Source organism: Alosa pseudoharengus, unplaced genomic scaffold (genome assembly GCF_046254945.1).
Source record: "Alosa pseudoharengus isolate Yale_2024_CS ecotype anadromous, Long Island Sound unplaced genomic scaffold, YU_APseudo_1.1 YU_APseudo_1.1_scf_6, whole genome shotgun sequence".
Taxonomy (NCBI): domain Eukaryota; kingdom Metazoa; phylum Chordata; class Actinopteri; order Clupeiformes; family Clupeidae; genus Alosa; species Alosa pseudoharengus.
This window is the reverse complement of record NW_027468848.1, coordinates 37,986,751-38,006,089: the sequence shown is the minus strand read 5'-3', so window position 1 is coordinate 38,006,089 and position 19,339 is coordinate 37,986,751. Positions and strand designations below refer to the sequence as shown.

At 41.4% G+C, this 19,339-nt stretch overlaps 1 protein-coding gene across 1 annotated transcript in view; it reads left to right on the top strand.

Moving 5' to 3' along the window:
• ksr2 (kinase suppressor of ras 2) overlaps positions 1-9,546 on the top strand; it is a 78,661-nt gene extending 69,115 nt beyond the window's left edge. The window contains exons 17-21 of the mRNA XM_076269948.1: positions 638-734; positions 1,094-1,227; positions 5,328-5,462; positions 7,026-7,155; positions 9,400-9,546. Of these exons, the coding sequence (XP_076126063.1) occupies positions 638-734; positions 1,094-1,227; positions 5,328-5,462; positions 7,026-7,155; positions 9,400-9,546 (643 nt within the window). The remainder of the gene's footprint in view (positions 1-637; positions 735-1,093; positions 1,228-5,327; positions 5,463-7,025; positions 7,156-9,399) is intronic.
• The last annotated feature ends 9,793 nt before the right edge of the window (positions 9,547-19,339 follow it).

The window sequence follows — 19,339 nt, the reverse complement described above, 5'->3', positions numbered from 1 at the left end:
CTGGCACCACGGAACATACACGCACAAACACACACACACACACACACACACACACACACACACACACACACACACACACACACAAACACACAGAGAGAGACACTGATGAGAGTCCCCAGAGGAGACTTAAAATCTGGGTTGGGGGAGAAGGGGTTCGTTATATGCTTCCCTCATGAATATGCATTCGGAGCTCCAGAGGAAGAGACGGCCCTCAGGTGAGATGTCGTCACCTGTGACGGGGCCTCACACGCAGGGGGTCGGTGTTGCGGCCATGGCTGTGGTGGGGGTAGTGCATATCACACTACCACCCCTGCTGAGTCCAGAGCCCTGCTGTCATCTGGCTCATCAGTTAGCAAGCAAGTGATCCACAGGTCCACATTAAAACCTCACCAGCAGGTGCAATGCTGTAGAATGGTGAACACTGAATATCTAAGTGATATGACATAGTGGCTCTGAAATCCCAACCAACCTGAACTTTGTTTTAACATTATTGTGTGTCATACATGTATTTTTGTTTTAAGCACAAACCAATGGAGGTGAGAAACTGTATTAAACACTGCACCTAAGCAGGTCTATATGGGGCACATAAACTACTGTTGAAACTTGAGCTGACATTTGCTTGTCCTCATGTTTACAGCCTGTGCAAAGGGAGGACCCTCTACTCAGTGGTGAGGGATGCCAAAGTCATCCTCGATGTCAACAAGACCAGACAGATTGCTCAGGAGATGGTGAAGGTAAATAGAACTGTTCCCGTAGTCATTTACATTTCATAACATGTCAACAAAAAAAAAAACATCACAGTTATAAAACATTCAAAATGATTTGTGCAAATTAACTGTACATAAAGTTAACACCATGCAGTGAGGGTAATCATAAAATGCCACCTAACAATCACAGTGTGATCAGGGTAGCTCTTCAGGCTTGATTCCTTCATGTTTATGTAATAGTGGAGGGTCCCTAATCAGGATACTAATGCACAAACTTAAGCGATGGGCGATTGGAGAGCAAGAGAGAAACATAGGCTAGGATGGGAAGTTTTCCCACTTGTTTTAAGAAAAAGCTTTTGAGTATAGTGTTGTTTTCTCTCTTTCAGGGTATGGGCTATCTGCATGCAAAGGGCATCATCCATAAAGACATGAAGTCCAAGAATGTCTTCTACGACAATGGTAAAGTGGTTATCACTGACTTCGGCCTATTCACAATATCTGGAGTACTGCAAGGTGGAAGGTAAGTCTGTGTGGAAATTCCAGTTTAATATCACCCTTCCCTCGGTCAAACATAATCACTTGATAGGCCTATTTCTCTTAGAGCCTCTATTTTTCTCCCCACGGAAAAATACTCTTTCAGAAGCTAATCTGTAGTTTGTGAAGAAGCAATCAATTGCGGATAAGTTCAGAAACATCATCACAGCTTGATGATTGGGTTGGGCCTGGAAGAAAAGAAGTGAATAAACAAGTCTGTTAGAGGAAACAGTGACTTTTCCCCTGCTTGACGTCTCTAAGGAGAATAACGAGGGCAGTTGGTCCGTCACACGATTCAGATTTTTTTAATTGGTCTAATTTAATATGTTCCACCACTGTAAGCAATTCAGTTTTCTTTTCCCCCCCTCTCCCGCAGCTAGATGTATTCTGGTCACTGTATCGCAAAAAGTGGAGGGCCTAATCATTTACGGCATATGGTTCACATCAGTTCGTTTATCACTGGAGAAGTCGTGGCTGACTGTTTGGGTTTGTGACTAAGAAACATGCCATCTCGCAGAGTCTTCTCCACGACAGAGTGTTACCCACGAGAGCAAGCTCACCGTGCCATGGTTAATCTTAGAGATTTATGGAAAATGGCATAATATGATAAGTTCTTTACAAATAGAATACATTATGCAATAGAAGTAGTTTGGACAGAATGGATATAAATACATTATAACAGTGATAAAAAGGAAATCTTATAAAACAAATCCTATAAAGTCAATAACGCTTCCACACGAATCTTTGTATTTGTGCGCAAGGGCTGTTGTCATGTTGTGACTCCGTGGCATTTTACGGAGGGTAATTGATTTTGGTGAAGACCGCCACTTCGCCGAGTGAAGTCAAACTGCTTTCCCTACTGTACGGTGTGACGCGGTGCGGCTGGGGGTGAGTCTCGTCAGCTCCTGAAAAAGACAGAATGGTTTAATTCGCCTCCCTGCTTGCCCGCCTGGCTCTGCCCCCACTATTTGTATTAAAATGTCAGATGAAATCCTGCATGTGAGAGTCCATATTGCCAGGGCAGAGTCGCACGGCCTCACTCAGCCTCTTTAGGAGATGTGAGTGGGTGGTGGGATTAGAGAGAGAGAGAGAGAGAGAGAGAGAGAGAGGGTGGAGAGGAGGAGAGAGAGGGATAGAGAGAGAAATAGATGGAGAGAGAGAGAGAGAGAGAGAGAGAGAGAGAAAAAAACATAGAGGGAAGGAGACAGAAAGTGAGAAAGAGAGAGAGGGTGGAGAGGATGAGAGAGAGGGATAGAGAGAGAAATAGATGGAAGGAGAGAGAGAGAGAGAGAGAGAGAGAGAAACATAGAGGGAAGGAGACAGAAAGTGAGAAAGAGATTCTTAAGACAGGGAATGAGAGAGAGAGAAAAAAGAAAGAGAGAAAGAGTGACTGAGACACTGTAGAACAATATTGAATAGGGAGAAAGACAGACCCTGTACTGAGGGGGGGGGGGTGGAAGACCCTCACATACTGTTGTAAATGTTGAGAATGTTTAATTGTAGAGGCATTGGATGTGTGGACATGCAGCTCTGCATTCCCCTGCTGTACAGCTAGGCCCACAGATAGAGAGAGAGTGCGTCTCTTAGCAACATTTGATGCCAGATGATGAACGGAAGCTGATTCTCTAGAGTGTGTTTTTACCTCTGTTTCATTGTTACAAAATGATACTTGCGAAGCATGTTTCACTTCAATTTTACGCTGTAGTAATATTGCTGACTTGTGGTAGGTCTGTCACCCTTTTGATGATGCTACTTCTTTTAAAGCCAAGGCTTTTTAAAATGCAAGCCTTTGTTCTGTGTGACTAAATAATTACTCATTTAGGGATCAAAAGAGAATGAATGTGTAAATAAGTGTAGGCATGGATGTACTGGAATTTTCTACAGCAGTTTCCGCTCCCCCACAAATGTGATTTCTGGAGACAACCCAGTAGGTTGCACAATTATAGCTACTTGTTTGCACATACATAAATACAGTACCATTTTCACTCCAATTATATATTTACATCCTTTTTCCTCTCCAGGCTACTTCCAATATAGAAATGTTGTTTGAGCTGTGTTATTTTAGAGGCATTTTCCTGCCACCTTTTCCATGGAAAGTCAGACTCCGAATTCATTTCCAAGCATTTATGCCAAAGGCCTAGCTACAGTTGTTAAGGAGAAGGATGCTTATTAGATCAATTCAGTTAAGTTTACCTCCTCAAGAAAATGTTCCCATTACCAGCCAAAACATAAAATCAGCCCGTTTAATGATCCCTGTGTCACTCACTGAACTGAGCCAAATGGAAACTTTATTTTCTGATTGAGTTTGAAGCGTGTGTCAATTGCAATTAATAGCAAAGCAGAAGCCTAAAAGGCTATCTTCTGAGTGTGTGGCTTGGATATGGCAAGTCGTCTGAGAGTATATTTGGCCTTGCTATTTCAAAGGAGAGTTGTGTTTGTTGCATAAAACCATAGCAGGATGTTGTGCATTTTTGCATGTTGCATTCTAAGATCTAACTTTGATATGGTATTTGTTGAGAGTATTTTGGTCTTTCTATTTCAAAGGACAGTTTGTGTGTTGCATAAAATCATAGTATGGTGTATAGTACATTTTATTCATCAGTCTCTAATTCTAATCTGTGAGTATGTGATGTGATCTGCGCCTGTGTGTGCCTAAATGGTGTTTATAGACCAAGCGATACCTCTTAACACAGTGTGCATCTGGCACCATTCTGGATGCATACTGAAGTAGCTGGAAATGTCAGAGTGCTCCAAGGCTTGGGTTCGAGTGTGGTTCTGAGCCCAACTGAAGGTTCAAGTCGCCACAAATCTCCAGTTGTGATGTTTTAATTGCAGGCTGGATGCTCCGCTCTGCATAGTGTACATCAGTTGAGGAAAGACCCTGCAAAGTCAGAGACACTTTTAATGATCCGCAGTATCATCATCGAGTGAGGATAAAGACGTGGTTAATGTTTAATGAGTCGGACAAACACTCTCTCCCACAAAATTAGCCCCGAAATGATGTGAGTCATACAGTAACGCGAAACATTGCCCTTACAGCGGCATCAAACTTCAACCACGTTTCTGCATTTGAAAATTGTCAACATCTTTTTTTTCTTCTTCTTTTTTTTGTTCGTTTGGTTTTGGAAATGAAGGTCAAATACAGTACATGCAGATGACTCATAGCCGACCATATGGTGTCAGTGCTTTCTATAGAGAATGGAGTGAGTCACCGTTTGCCTTTGGCTTTTTCCTCTGGAATTACATCACAAAATATTTCACACTCCCTGCACCGCGGGTCGCCTCCAACTTTGCGCTGCTTTCAGGTCAAACACGTGGGTCTGAGAGGGTCTTCTGACGAGGGGATGAACTGTCACTGATCAGCAATCCTGAGTCAGCCAAATAGAAACAATGGTTAAGAGGCAATAAACGGCTTGCTGCACAAATACATGTTTTCAGTAACAATGTGTATTCAGGAGGAATTAAGATATTACATAATTCTGTGACCATATTTCTTAGGACAATAATGAGACGTTATGAAGGAATGGTGTGACATGATATTTTAAGGCATTTCATTTTAATACATTATCTTATGACACAGAAAAGCTTTGAAAGCCTTCAAGTCTATTATAAGACTGAATGTCATATAAAAGAGTTTGAAGAGACTGAATTCCTATTCTCTCTCTCTCTCTCTCTCTCTCTCTCTCTCTTCTGTCTCTTACTCATTCCCATCTCCTGGTCTTTCTTACCCTCTTTCTCTGTCTCATTTATTTCCCTTCTCTCCACTTTCCTCATCTTTTCTCTCTCATGCTATTATTCTTTCTCTCTGTCTCCTTTAATCCCTTTCCCTTTTTCCTTTCCTGCTCTCTTCTCCCCTTTATATTCACCTGTTCTGCTCATCATGAGCCTTCTATGTCTCTCTTCTCTGTTTGCCTTCTCCATCTCTCCTCTATTCATCTGTCCTCCTGTCATCACTCCTTTTCTTTTTCTCTATTTGCACTCCTCTGCTGATTCATCTCTCTTTTTTTCCTCTCTCCTCATCTTCTCCTCATTCTCTCTCTTTCCTCTCTCTTCCCTTCTTCCCTTCTTCCCCCCTCCCTTCTGCAGTAGAAGACAGGACAAGCTGCGGATCCCCAGTGGATGGCTCTGTCACCTGGCCCCTGAGATTGTGCGTCAGCTCTCCCCCGACACTGAGGAAGACAAGCTCCCCTTCTCCAAGCAGTCCGACGTCTTCGCTTTTGGGTGGGTATAGCCACTGGATTCAGTACCATTGCACCAGATTATTCAGTGTTCTCTCTGTTCTCTCTTTGTGTGTGTGTGTGTGTGTGTGTCTTTATGTCTGTATACCCACGCACACATGTGTATATGCAGAACTCATAGGGAGTGTGTGTGTGTATTTGTGTGTTTGTGCACATTTGTGTATAAGCAAGGAAAAGGGGACTCGCAAAGGGAATGTGTGACAGTCACAATGTGTGTGTGTGTGTGTGTGTGTGTGGGGGCGGATGCTGCTCTGGTGACTCCTAACACAATTGCATTCTCAGATGTCCCCCCATATGGAGCCACTGTCATGCTGTCAGCCGGGAGTAGTGGCGCGGTGAGGCGCGGTGCGGTGCGGTGTGGCCCGTGTAAGCCAGCCAGCTGGTCAGCTGGACTCCGCCACTCCTGGAGGGTCACCCGCGAGCGCCACTCTCTTCTCTCTACTTCCCCGCTGCACTTCCCCTAGTCCCTTTTTCACAGCATCACCTTACTATTTTACGCCTCTCTTCCCAGTCAAAGGTTCAAACTGGCACTGTAATGGTGGGGATGCTAAGGCACCATGAGCAGCCTAGCGAGCTGTTAGCTGATCTGCGGTGGTTTTGCACTAACTTTACTGTATGCCTGTATGTCTATCGTGCCCGGCCTCACCACTGTTATTCGGTTAGAAGGATACATTTAATTTCCCTTTGACCCACTCCTTAGCTGCTTTCATCAGAGAGTAATTTCCTGCCCATAATGAGCTGCTCAATAGCAGCAGCAGACCCTGTGCACCTGTGGAGGAGAGTGCATTACATTTTTGTTATTCCAATGGCAACACTTGACTCTATGATCAGGCATTAGATTTAATTGAATCCCTTTGTTTGATTGGGTGAACTTCAACATGAGCTAATCCTCCAGAGGCACTGGCATGGACGTTTGAGAAAAATAAATAGAAATAAAAACCACACACATACACACAAGTGCTTCTTCAACTGGCTGGCTCCTGTGCTCTTAACACTCTTCCTCTGGAACTCACGGATCCTCTGCTGCCATGTGCCTGCTCTATCACCCTGCTCTATCATTATGGGTTTGAATGACAGGCTAATTTGCGATTTAAATGAAAAGTGTGTGTGAGAGAGAGAGAGAGAAAGAGAGAGTGTACAGTATATTAGGGTATGTCTATGCTTGTGTCGATATGTCTGTGTGTGTGTGTTTTCGTGTGTGTGTGTGTGTGTGTGTGTGTATGTGCATGTGCGTGTGTGTGTGTTTGTATGTGTGTGAGAGATAAAGACATATTGAGAGTGTGTGTGTGTGTGTGCGCGTGCAAGTGATGTGCAAAAGTGTGTGTATATGTACAGTGCATGTGCAGCTTAGTATGTACTATATGTATATATATATATATATATATATATATATATATATATATATATATATACAGATATATATGTGTGTGTGTGTGTGTGTGTGCCTGTGTGTGTTTTGTGCATTTGTGCATCAAATCATGAGTGTCTATTTTCTCATCGAGTTATAAATAAATAAATTAGTAATCAGTCATGTTCTTCCCCGCAGCACAATATGGTACGAGCTACACGCACGCGAGTGGCCTTTCAAGAACCAGCCAGCGGAAGTTATCATATGGCAGGTCGGCTCGGGCATGAAGCCAAACCTCACTCAGATTGGCATGGGCAAAGAGATATCGGTGAGTAAGATCCGACGCAAGACTTAAACGAGACAGCGTGAGACCACTCAGTGTTCTCTGCAGGCCTCTGCTCTGTGCTCGCCACATTTCCTGCGAATGGTTCCCTAATGGCCTGAGATTAGTCAAGCATGGGGTATTGAATTGCCTTAACACATGGTTAGCAAGTGTAGAATCTAATTAAAAGCATTTTTTATTTTTATTTTACAGATGCCAACAGCACACAAAAAAGATTGGACTGATAGCCTGCAGTTACTTGTAGCTTCTGGATAGTATCTGCTCACACGTGCATTTTTTAATGCTGCCTAGTTTTTAGTTTCAAAGGAGTTTTGACTCTGAAGAAGACGCATGGGCGTCGAAACGTTAGTCGTTTGCACTAGGCTAATAAAAATCACTTAAAGCGGTGTGTGCTCCAGTCCTGCTCCTTGGTTCTAGTTAGACCTTGGGTCTCCTCTTTTGGCTAACTGAGAAAACATTGGAAAACCCTTTTGATTATGTAAGCACATGATGACATCTGAAACCTGCTGCCCTAAAAAACAATGCAACTGATCTCAGCTGGTATTCTGTCTATAATAGAGTGGAATGGAAATTTCTAAGTGACCCCAAACCTTTGAACGCCAGTGTACATTGCAATCTCATGTGACCACTGTATCTGCACAGAATGAACTACACTTTCAGATGGATATGGCTCTCTAGTCAGTATGTTTACATGACACTCGGGGAAAATTTTTTTGTAAGTCTGACCCAAACCGAAGTTTTTAGTCCGGCTGAAATCGGAGAAAATCGAAGCTCTTTCAGTCCCACTAACACACCTACAGTCACGTTACATAGTTTACACACCCATGCTAAAGTTGACTAAAAAGAGGAGATTGGCATTAGGTACTTTTCATAAGATCATCACTCAATGCAAATCAAACCAGCTATTAGGCTAACTGAAATAAAACCATGCCGATCTCTAGGTATGGTAAAGGGTATTTGATGAATTGGGGCTATTTTAATTCCAAAGGCCAAGGGAATTTTATCAGGATGCATAGTATCCTGGATCCATGGAATAGCTGGCCTCTAAAAATAAAAATCTGCCTGCCTCTATTGGAATTTAACATTGGGGTGTGTATACTTATGCCCCCTTTATTTTAAGGAAGAACATTTATTTATTTACGATACATTATTCATTCACAAAGACAATTGGTGTCCTTAAAGGTTGGATGTTTTTAATTAAGGCATTAAGATCAATTTCCAAATGATGATTTTTTATTCCTCTTTTTAGTCAACTTTAGCATGGGTGTGTAAACTTGTGATGTAGATTGTAGATAAGTGGAAAATAGCTTGCGTTACTCAAGCATGTATACCCTCTATCAGACTCAAATAGGACTGTGGTACGCATGCATGTACAGTTAAGAACAAAATGATTCATACTCCTGGCAAATATTGATTCAATGTTGATTTTCTCTTTATCGATAATGTTTGTTCTGACTGAAAATTACACTGCCACATGTCAAAAGGTTGTAAGACAATGTGGTAGAAACATGGAATCAAAAAAGAAGCATTTTCATCTTTTGTTAAATTTCTATGAAAAATGGCGTGTCCAAAATTATTCATACCCTTTTTAAATAATCAATGGAAACATCTTTATTTGCATTCACAGCTCTCATTATAAGAAATGGTTCTTATAATACCTACCAAGCCTCTCCATGTCTTCACAATGATTCTAGACTGCACCTTTTTAACAGCAATCTCTGGCCTTGTGCTCACTTTTTTGACGGATTGAGGTATGGACTATGGCAGGGCCACTCTAAAATGTTGGTATTGTTCTCGGCTAACAATTTCTTGCCTTGTTTAGCTGTATGTTAAAAAAGATAAAAAGGCTTATTATTTTGATTCCATGTTTCTACCACATTGTCTTACAATCTATTGGCATGTGGCAGTGTCATTTTCAGTCAGAACAAACATATTGGTCAAGAGAAAATCAACATTAAGTCAATATTTGCCAGGGGTATGAATAATTGTGTTCTTACATGTAACTGTATGCATCATGCATGCATACCTCTGGACACTTCAGTCTTCAGCCCTTTTAGCTTGGTTAGCCAGCTAACTACATAAGCTACTATGCTACAATGCTACATACTACTACATGCTACTACAATGCTACAACTGTAGCTCGGCTAAACTGTGCATGTAAACGTACTGACTCTGTGTGTGTGTGTGTGTGTGTGTGTGTGTGTGTGTGTGTTTTGTTCCTCCATGCAGGACATTCAGATGTTCTGCTGGGCCTTTGAGCAGGAGGAGCGTCCCAGCTTCTCTAAACTGGTGGAACTGCTGGAGAAGCTTCCCAAGCGCAACCGCCGCCTCTCTCACCCTGGCCACTTCTGGAAATCAGCTGAGTATGTCAAATGAGTCAGGCACGGAAACAAAGCTAAACAAAACTAAAAACAAACAAACAAAATAAAAGAGAGAGCACGGTAGAGAGAGACAGATAGAGAGAAAGAGAGAGAGATAGAGAGAGTTGTGAAAGAGAAAGGGAACCAACAATCATCCAGTGAATCCTGCTCTAGGTCTGTTCAGTGACAGAAGTCAGCCACTGCCTAATCTTATTTTTCCAATGAGAGGCCCCTATGGGTTGGGGCCCCTTTGCATGTGTTAGGACCTGCACCACGCAGCTGCTGGGTCTGAGTCAGGTCCGGTCGGCTCGGCGTGGCACAGCACTGGATCCCATGCAGAGTCAGCTGCTGTCTGGGTGTTTAGGTACTCAGTGTGTCCAGCCCTCCCCAAAGCGATGATTAGGAAGACAGTTTTGCTTCTTTTTTTTTTTTTTGAGATTCATGTTTTTTTGTTTGTTATTGACGTTTGACCATGTGAGGGGAAACCTTTCTTCGTTCACTCAGTTGTTATTTTTTAACAATGGATGTTTTTTATGTTTTATTTTCTAAATGTAAATGGGTTTTTTTGTGCCATAAGTCATGCCATTCTGTAGTTACAGTGCATTTATATGAACAAATGCAAGTCATTTTCCTTCTGTGTGTGTGTGTGTGTGTGTGTGTGTGTGTGTGTGTGTGTGTGCGCGCGCGCGCGTGCGTGTGTGTTTGCGTGTGTGTATGTGTAAGTTTGTGTGCATGTACATGACATGACATGACAAAAACATGGGATTGAATGTAAAGAAAATTGTGTCCCCTGTAAGAAATGTGCTTTATTTTCCAGCTCTGTCTCTGCCATTTGTCTTGTCAACATTCTTCTTTGTGTGGATGCCCATGTCTGCATTTTAATCAGTGAGCTTTACTCTTAAATAGGCGATACTGCGTATCATATCTACTGCTGAATGTGAATTTTAAAAAAGAAACACTCCCTCCCTATTTTTGGGGGAAATATAATCAGACAGGTGATTGTTACCTAGTCATCGCTTCAGGTCTCCATGTCTTCATGAAAGGCAGTGAGAGTGTTTTGAGAAGTTGCGGTCCTGTTAGCTGCACCCTCAGGTGATTAAAAAACACAGAGTCCTGCTAAACCCCCCTTGCTCCTAATGTGAGTATGACACTTGAAATGTAACATTATAACTGTGACTTTCTTTTGAATCAGCTTAATGAGATGCTGTTACTGAGCCTAAAGACACACTCACACACACAAAATACACACTTATAACACATCCCGCTGATGTACACACACACACACACACACACACACACACACACGCTTACATACACACAAAACACTGTTCCATGACTGATTGGTTAAACATATAAGATACATAATTTCATTCCATTCATTCCAAAGTACAGTGTGCATCTGGTGAAGTAAATCAGTGGAGGAGCACTTTTCATCATCAGTTCATTTGTACATTGCAAAACCATACATCTAGTAACCAAGACTGTTGCATGCCTGAAGCGTCACAGTATCCAGTACATATCATTGTATCAAGGCCAATTTTATATGTATTTTCATGAGATTTCGCCAGAATTTTAACTTTAATTAACAAACAAAACCATATCATTATAAGCAGTAATGGCTTTGAAAGTACTGCAAACAGCTTTCTTTGGAATACAATGATGTCCTCTACTATAGACAATCTGCTCATGTAAGATACGACTGGGACTACACATAGTACTTAACAGTGTCACAAATGCATACAAATATTCTGCTGCTGTTTTTTGGAGTACACAAGTCTATTTTGAGATCACTGAAAATCAGGCATTGTACGTCGATCATCTATATTTGTAAAATTTAGTACTAACTTCTGAATGCATGACATGCTTTATGAAGGTTCCAATCAGCAGTTGCTGTTGAATATGCTGAGAAACAACCTTCGAATTATATCTATATATAAATATATATATATATGACATTTTTTTCTTTTATTCAATGTCGTTGCACTGATTCTGGGAGTGTAGAAAAAGATCAGCCACAGTGACAGACTCTGCAACACCTGAGCCATAAAAAAAGACAACAATATAATTTTGCTCCCTCAGAAGGCCATGTAAAAATAAAAAAAGATAGTTTATGTTTCAGAGAATGGTTGTAAAATTATATTTATACATTCATTGTACTTTATTGTGGGAAAAAAAACATCATTTGAATATGGACTTGAGGGTCTTTGAATGGTTAATATCGTCATGATAGTGCTAAGATGAGGCAACATGTTAAAGACCTAGAAGAATGGGCAGATTCTGAATATCAGTTCTTCATCACCCATTGACCTCATGCTGTTCTGGTGTACAAAAAAAATCTGTTTCATTTTTATGAATGTATGAATTGTTGCGCTGTGGTTATGACATCCTTTTTTTCTTCTTCTTTTTAAAGGTTTGAACCATTTTCCTATATTGTTGTGTGATGTTTTTTGCTGTTTGTTTTTTGTTTGTTTTTCTAATTCGTTGGTGTTTCTTTCTGGATCAGTCTTTGTATTGTACAGTGTAGTTGTCAACACGCTTGTATTTACTGATGCCTTATAGTCCACGGCTTAGTGACTAGTAGAGTTATCACAAGCTCCTTTTTTGCACTCATTCTCTCAAAAAATGTATGACAATAAAAATGTTTTCATTTTGGAATTTTTTCATGTTTAAGTTGTCATTATTTTGAAAGTCCTTTATTCTTTTGTCACATTTTATGATTTTATGTTCAAGGAATTTTACTTACGTGACATTTACTGACATTCACACAATATTTTAACTTACGTTTATACCATTAAATGGGAAATATATCTATAGCTAATATAAATAAATAAATAAACTTTGAGAGGACCAGCACCCATCATTAGCAATATAAAAGCCCAAGTAAATTAAATATTTAAACACACTTCCCACACTCTGCCATGGCATACTATTTTCCAGACACATTCCATCCTGATTAGAAAATAAATTTGAATTCCTAAGGCTTAATTACACATGCGGTATTTAAGTATAAATATTTCTCATCGGTGGAGGTCCCAGAACACCTGGTGGTTGGTCACACTATTCGGACCACAGGGTCTCCACTACCCCCCTCTTCCCTTTCCTCAATGCAAAGACCAGCTCTGAGTAATTGGCTCCTGCTTCTTCACTATGCTGCATTCCCTAGGGTGAATAATTGGCCAGAGACCAGTGTGTAGGGCAATGTGTCTCCACATTTCAAAGACCCCACCACACCCCTGGGGAGCTTGCTTTCCTCTCGTTGAGTGGAATAGGGTGTGGATTGGAGTGACATGCTATTGCTATTACTGTTGCTGATACTGACACCGCCGATGTTGTTATTGTTTGTTCAGTCAGAGGGTTCTTGTAACACACATGCCTGGCAGACTAATGAGTCGTTCTGTTTTTAGGGGGGAGAGAGAGAGTCAAAATAGAAAATGAGTATGTGTAAAAAAGGAAGTTAATGATGAATAAGACAGAGTACTGGCCATCATTGTATGTATTGGCTAGTGAGTCAATAAGGTTAAATTAACCATTCAATTCTACAGTATGTAATATACTGTATGCATATGTTTGACCCCCTAAACTGCTGTTTTCCTTACATTTCTTCACACTTAATGTATACATATATTCTGTAAGTAGACTCTAGCTACATAAACAGGGTTAAAACTCAATGTCAAAAAGTTATTACATATTCATTTACATTACTTATTTCTAAAAATATCTGTGCATTATATAAAAAAGCATTGCATTATATAAAATGCATTATATAAAAAAGATCAAACTTCTCTTTAATTTTCAGGATCTCTCAATTTTTTGATCCTCACACTGAACTAATCATGCTGGTCTCTCTTTACACAATCATGGGTTGTTTCAAATCCGTCCAGCATGTTAGCTGAGACAGGCAGCCCTTCTAAGTTAAAGACGGGCCTGAAACAGTGGCCAGCAAATACCAGCGGAATCCTCTCATCTCAACAGCAGCCATTGGCTGGCAATGAGGGAATTTTAATTGAATCGTGTCCAGTATCTGGGCATCAGTCTCTCCGGGTCTATCGGATCACCTCCCAATTAGCTGCTGACATTTCTTTTGTCTGCGGAACACAGGCTGGTAATTTCCAGGCAAATCTCCACCAAATGAGGGAGACCTGCTGGCAGGAGTTATGTGCAGGAGAGACAGACGTGGTCAGGCCAAGGCCAGGTGCTCGAGAGAAACGCGGCGTAGCATGTCCACAAGAGGAGTCCGAATATGTGGTAGAAATTAACACTGGCATTTGGTCCCGTTCTCTTCAGATTGAATTAGATTTGATTCCATTAGATTAAACGTTGTCATTGTGCAGAGTAGAGGTACTGAGCCAAGGTAATACAATTGGCATTCTAACCAGAAGTGAAGAAGAAGAGTGTTATTTATTTGTATTGTTTGTATTATCTATGTTTTACTCTATATCCTGATTCTTCACACACTATACATATGTTGAACAAACACATACAGTTATCGATGCGTTCATTTTGGAGCTGCTGATATGTTTAACGCCTGACAATCGGTCGAACTGGGTTCGAGTCCCGAAACCACCTACGCGCAGCCTTGCCGCTTTGGATAAAAGTATCTGCTAAATACCAGTCACCTCTAACTTTAATATAGGATACATACAAAACACAATGTCAGCTGCAAATAAACAAATCAACATTGGTGAAATAAAAATGTCAAACTAGAGTGGGGAATGTTTGAGGAATCAATCCTTCAAGCATCTGACGATATCACAGACCATGCGTCTTTTGTTTGTGTTTGTATGTTTTATTTTTTACGTGTCTTTTCGTTTTGCTGTCTTTTGATCGTGTCATGAACAATCTTTCTCCATCTTTCTCTCTCACATATGATTTCCTCTCATCCATTCTGAAATTACCATATTGATTGCACAGAACAGGCAGTGGAAGCACACAGGTAAACAAACCAACAAACAAACTTCCCAGTCTTGTCCTCCTTGTTATACCGCTGGTATCAGTAGGTTGTCAGGAGAAATCAGGGGGTGCCATAACAAGATACACTCAAGTCTTGGCAACATCTCTCTTCTGTAAAAGTGGAATAAATTACCACAGGGTGGTGTGAGTTGTTTACTCTTTGATACCAATACAGTTGGGGGTAGGTGGAGAGGAAGTGAGGAGAAAATTGTATGTGGGAGGTTTTTTTTAGGTGCCAATTTGTCTGTACAAATGAACCATCTGAAATTAAGATGAGAGGGATCTGTGTGTGTGTGTGTCCTACTCTTCATTCAGCTGGCGACACCGACACACTTCACCAACACACAACTTAGACCTCATTAGACCCACGAAGGAGAGAGCAGGACAGAGAGGGGGGGCGTGAGGATATAATGACAGAAAGAGAGTGAAAGAACATGAGAAAGGGAAGAAGGGGGGAAGGGACAGAAAGAGAAAAAATGAAATTATGTAAAGAAAGAGCAAAGAGAAATGGAGAAGATGAAAGACAAGCGAAAAGAAAGAATGGCAAAGAGAGTGGTAGAGGGAGACAGAGAGCGAGAGAGATACTGTGGAGAAAATGGGCGAGACACAATGAAAAAATAAAGAAAGAGAGGAAAGGACAGACAATAAAAAAAGAAAGAGCCAGACAATAAAAAAAGAAAGAGAGAGAAAGTAACAGACCGAAACAGAGAAAGACAGAGTGAAATCTAAATAAAATGGCCACATCCAGGCATATCCCACCAGACTCAGTGGACTTTGCACTGTCTCCTCTCCGCTGCCACAGTGGGTCAGTGGAGGCTGTCTGAGGCCATCAGTGCTCATTGGTGATCTCGATCATGAGCTCTGACTCAGCCTCTCGCTGCTATTAATACTTAAAAACATTACAGAGCAAGCGCAACAACCTCTCATGGAAGAAACCTCTCTCTCTCTCTCTCTCTGATCTGAATTCAGTCTGGCAAGGCTGTGTGCACTTAACTGAGTAACTTGAAATGATAATAAGCCAGCGATGATGGGAAAGGCTACAGCTACACAAACATAGAAAAGTACAGGGAGAAGAGGAGAGGAGAATTGATGACGTAAAGTGCAAGCACATGGCTGCAACAATCTGTTGGTGAGAATTCACCACAAAAAGGACATGTAAGTGTGTGTGGGGGGGGAGGGGGCAGAGGATATGTCCACTTCTGGCCTGCAGCATCCCCCGAGCCACTCCATCTGTTTTTAGCATCACACGGAGCAGTTAGTTCTGCAGGGGGAAAAGCGGTCTTTTACGAGGTGCAATACAGAGCGTTTGTTGTCAAAAACTCCGTAGTGCTATAAGTACAGTATATCTACAGAGAGTGACATAATTTTGACATCTAGCTTATTCAAAAAGTAGCAAAATATCTGGAAACAAATAGCCTAATCAAAAGGCACCCACAACAGAGTTTATGGGACGACAGCAGGTCGTACTGGATTTTCGCAAAACGCACTGCGGACTTTAAAGGTGCCATGTGTACCTATCAACCTGAATTAGCATGCTAAATTACTAGCCACAGCCTGACAGGTGTCATGCGGGCAACATAACCACCAACTGCAATACACGTGTCTCGGTTGTTACTCTAGGGTAGACCAACTCACTTTCTGGAGGTATACTGCCCCCATATTTTATGGAATGTGGAGTATGAATTGATTTTTTGGCGGACATTAACACATGGCACCTTTAAACCGTAAATCGCATAATCTTCTTCGTCTTATGAAAGGATAGTGCTTTTACCCCCAGTCAGGAAGAGGAATATGGAGCTGTCACTGAAGCAAAGTTTGATAGTGTGCTGCTCTGACTCTTCTCTGTGTTTCTCCAGTCTGTCTGCTGTCCCTGAACTGACTTAACACTCTCTTTGTGTTCCCCCTCCTCCTGTCTAGGCTGTGACAGAGGCAGCCGTTGGACTGTGTCTTATTTTCTGAAGCTCGTCTCTCGTCTCTAGAGCCTCTAAACCCAGCCCTATGCCAAACGCCTCTCTCCCCCTTCCCCCTTCCCCCTCAACCCCCTACCCCATCTCCCTCCACACGTCTGCCCAGACACACACACCATGTACGCCACCAGCACTTCCTGCAAGCTGCATCCCCTCCTCCACTCATCCCAACTCTCTCTCACACACACATACACACACACACACACATACCTATTCACCCACTGTCCGCCCGAAAGTCTGATTGTCCCCAGTTTCTCCCACTTTGCACCAAGAAGTGAGATGACCATCCAGTGTGGTGGCCCCTGCTTAGATGATGCCTGAGGCCTGGACATTGCAGCAGAAGGAAGGAGGAGGATGATGAAGATGAGGAAAGTGAAAAGAAAGGTGGGGAATGGAAGATGGGAGGGGGGGCATCCCTTCTCACCCAGTCCCATTAACTGACATCCTTCAGAGCGATTGGATCCCACCATGTCATTCACATCCATCATGTTTATTCCCATGTGCGGCCTCTGCTGCTGCTGCTGCTGTTGTTGATGATGATGATGATGATGATGACGGTTTTATTTATCTTTACACACATAATTTGTGCGTTTTTTCAAATATGAATGAAACAAAAGGACTGAAAAGTGATACAATATCGGTTAAGTCCCTCATACTGACATTCAGAAACCAAAATGAATGAAGGCTGGCTAATATAACAAATAACTTAAAATGGTTAGGGACATGGAGTGATAAAGTCAGATTTCTTGTTACTACATCTTTGGTTTTTATAAATGATTACACCTATACTGTGAAATCAGTGGTGTGTTCAAAGCAATTCTGTCATTTATAAATGGAATTCACACCTCAGATGTTCCTGGAAACCACCAACAGTGTCACTGCTATAAATCATTCACGCTTCTCATACCATTTTAATTACTTTACTTATTGTTTCCCATTGAAATGTTCTCCAGGGTAAATGTAGGAGATTGAAACGTTCTGTAGGGTACATTTATCCTCAAACTATACTTTTTATGATCCTATAATGTGGAGTTCATAGGATGCCTGTAAACCAAAGACAATCTTAAGAGGTAGAGTGAATGATATCAGTTATGCTCAAATGCCCCCCCCCCCCCCCACCCTTTACTGCCTATCTGATCACTGGTTGCGGATGGTTCTTAAAAGTTTCGTCTACCAAACTACTCCCACCCCATTTTATCTGCCACCCCATTTTTTACACCCCAACCCCCCCCCCCACACACACACACATACACACACACACACACAGATTATACAGTCTAGATAGCTGTCTAACTTAAGGGAGAATAAGCATCGATCAACTCAGAAATATTTGTAGGTAAACTCCAGTTGGCAGCAATTCGTATAGCCTACTATGAAAATGTATGATATTCTGTGAATGAATATTAATTCAAATGGAGTCAATACCCACGTCAGTAAGATAATTGCTTGTTATTTTGTGTCAGGTTGTATAATTGGTGTTTTTCAGCTGTTTGCAGTTTGAATCCCGGAAAACAAATAATAGAGATTTGCCTTAGTCATACATTGTATGCTAAGACCTCGGCAGGGGGGTAGCAGTTAATTGTGTCATTGTAGGTGTTTATGTTTTTGTTGTCTTTGAAAAGATGTGTGTGTGTGTGTGTGTGTGTGGGTGGGTGGGCGTGAATGCATGAGCATGCACTGGGGTTCCTGATGCCTGATTACCGCAACTAGGCTACAGAAGATGATGATGTTGAGGTTGCACATTCCATACACGTAATCAAAATGTCCAAAGCGAGGCACTAGCTCATCTTATTTTATTTCTGTACATGATCTTGGCCAAGAATCTTTTATTAAAATAAGTACATGGGCGGGAGACACTGCACAGAGAATTTAATTAGAATATTTTGACACCAGTTCAGCATTCAAGCTTGCCTAATGTTTGTAATTCCAGGCAGAGGGATGATTCACCAATTTAGTGCTGTTTGAATAATTCACATGATCAGTGTAGATTTGCCTGAATAACCCAGTTAAAGAGACTGAAGGTCTCATTTCATTTAATTTAATTCATCTCATTGTCTGTTTCAACAGAGTTGAGACTTTTTTTTTTTAGAAAACATCCAGGATTTTTTGTTAGATTATATACAGGCATTGTCAAAGGCATTGTTTGCACTGGGCATGCTGAAAAAGTGAGGACATATTATATATTTTGTAATTGAGAGCATTGATGTATTATACAGTATGGGAGAGAGAAACAGATTGCTAATTCCATTCGTTTAACAATATACTATCTTCAATCCACTCACATTCAATGACCAGGAAGAGTTACCGAAGATTTTTTGCACTGGCTGGCTGTAAACACTCAGATGAGCATTGACCACAGTCACCAAAAGCCTTCATTTATTGGTCAGACAGGCACATCAGTATGGGAGCCCATGGGACACAAACGTCCTGTAGAAAACTAAAAGCTAACTTTTTAACCTGACCCCTTGATTGAAAACCTATTCCATTCTATTCGATTGCTAAGTCCGACGTCACGGGCACAACAGCCAGCCGGTTTTCGCAACTTATAAACCTTGTCACCATCACCTCCGTTTTAGTGAGGGTAAAACAATTGCTTAACTTTAAAAGACTAATTACTGTAGCTGTGCAGCCAGATGATATAATCAAGGGTAACGTCAAGGCTTCCGCGAAAAAAAGGATTTTATTAGGTTGAGGCTGGCAACAAGTGAGTTGTAGCCTAGGATGACAACTGTCTTAAAGGCTAGACCTACTATGAATAGCCAAACATTGTTTTTTTTATTTTGCTGTCTATGGAAAAAAAGGAGTGGCTCTCAGAGCAGTTGGACCAGGAAATGATCAGCCCATTATTGCATCATGACTTAATAGCCGAATTGACTTGAAATGTCAAAGACT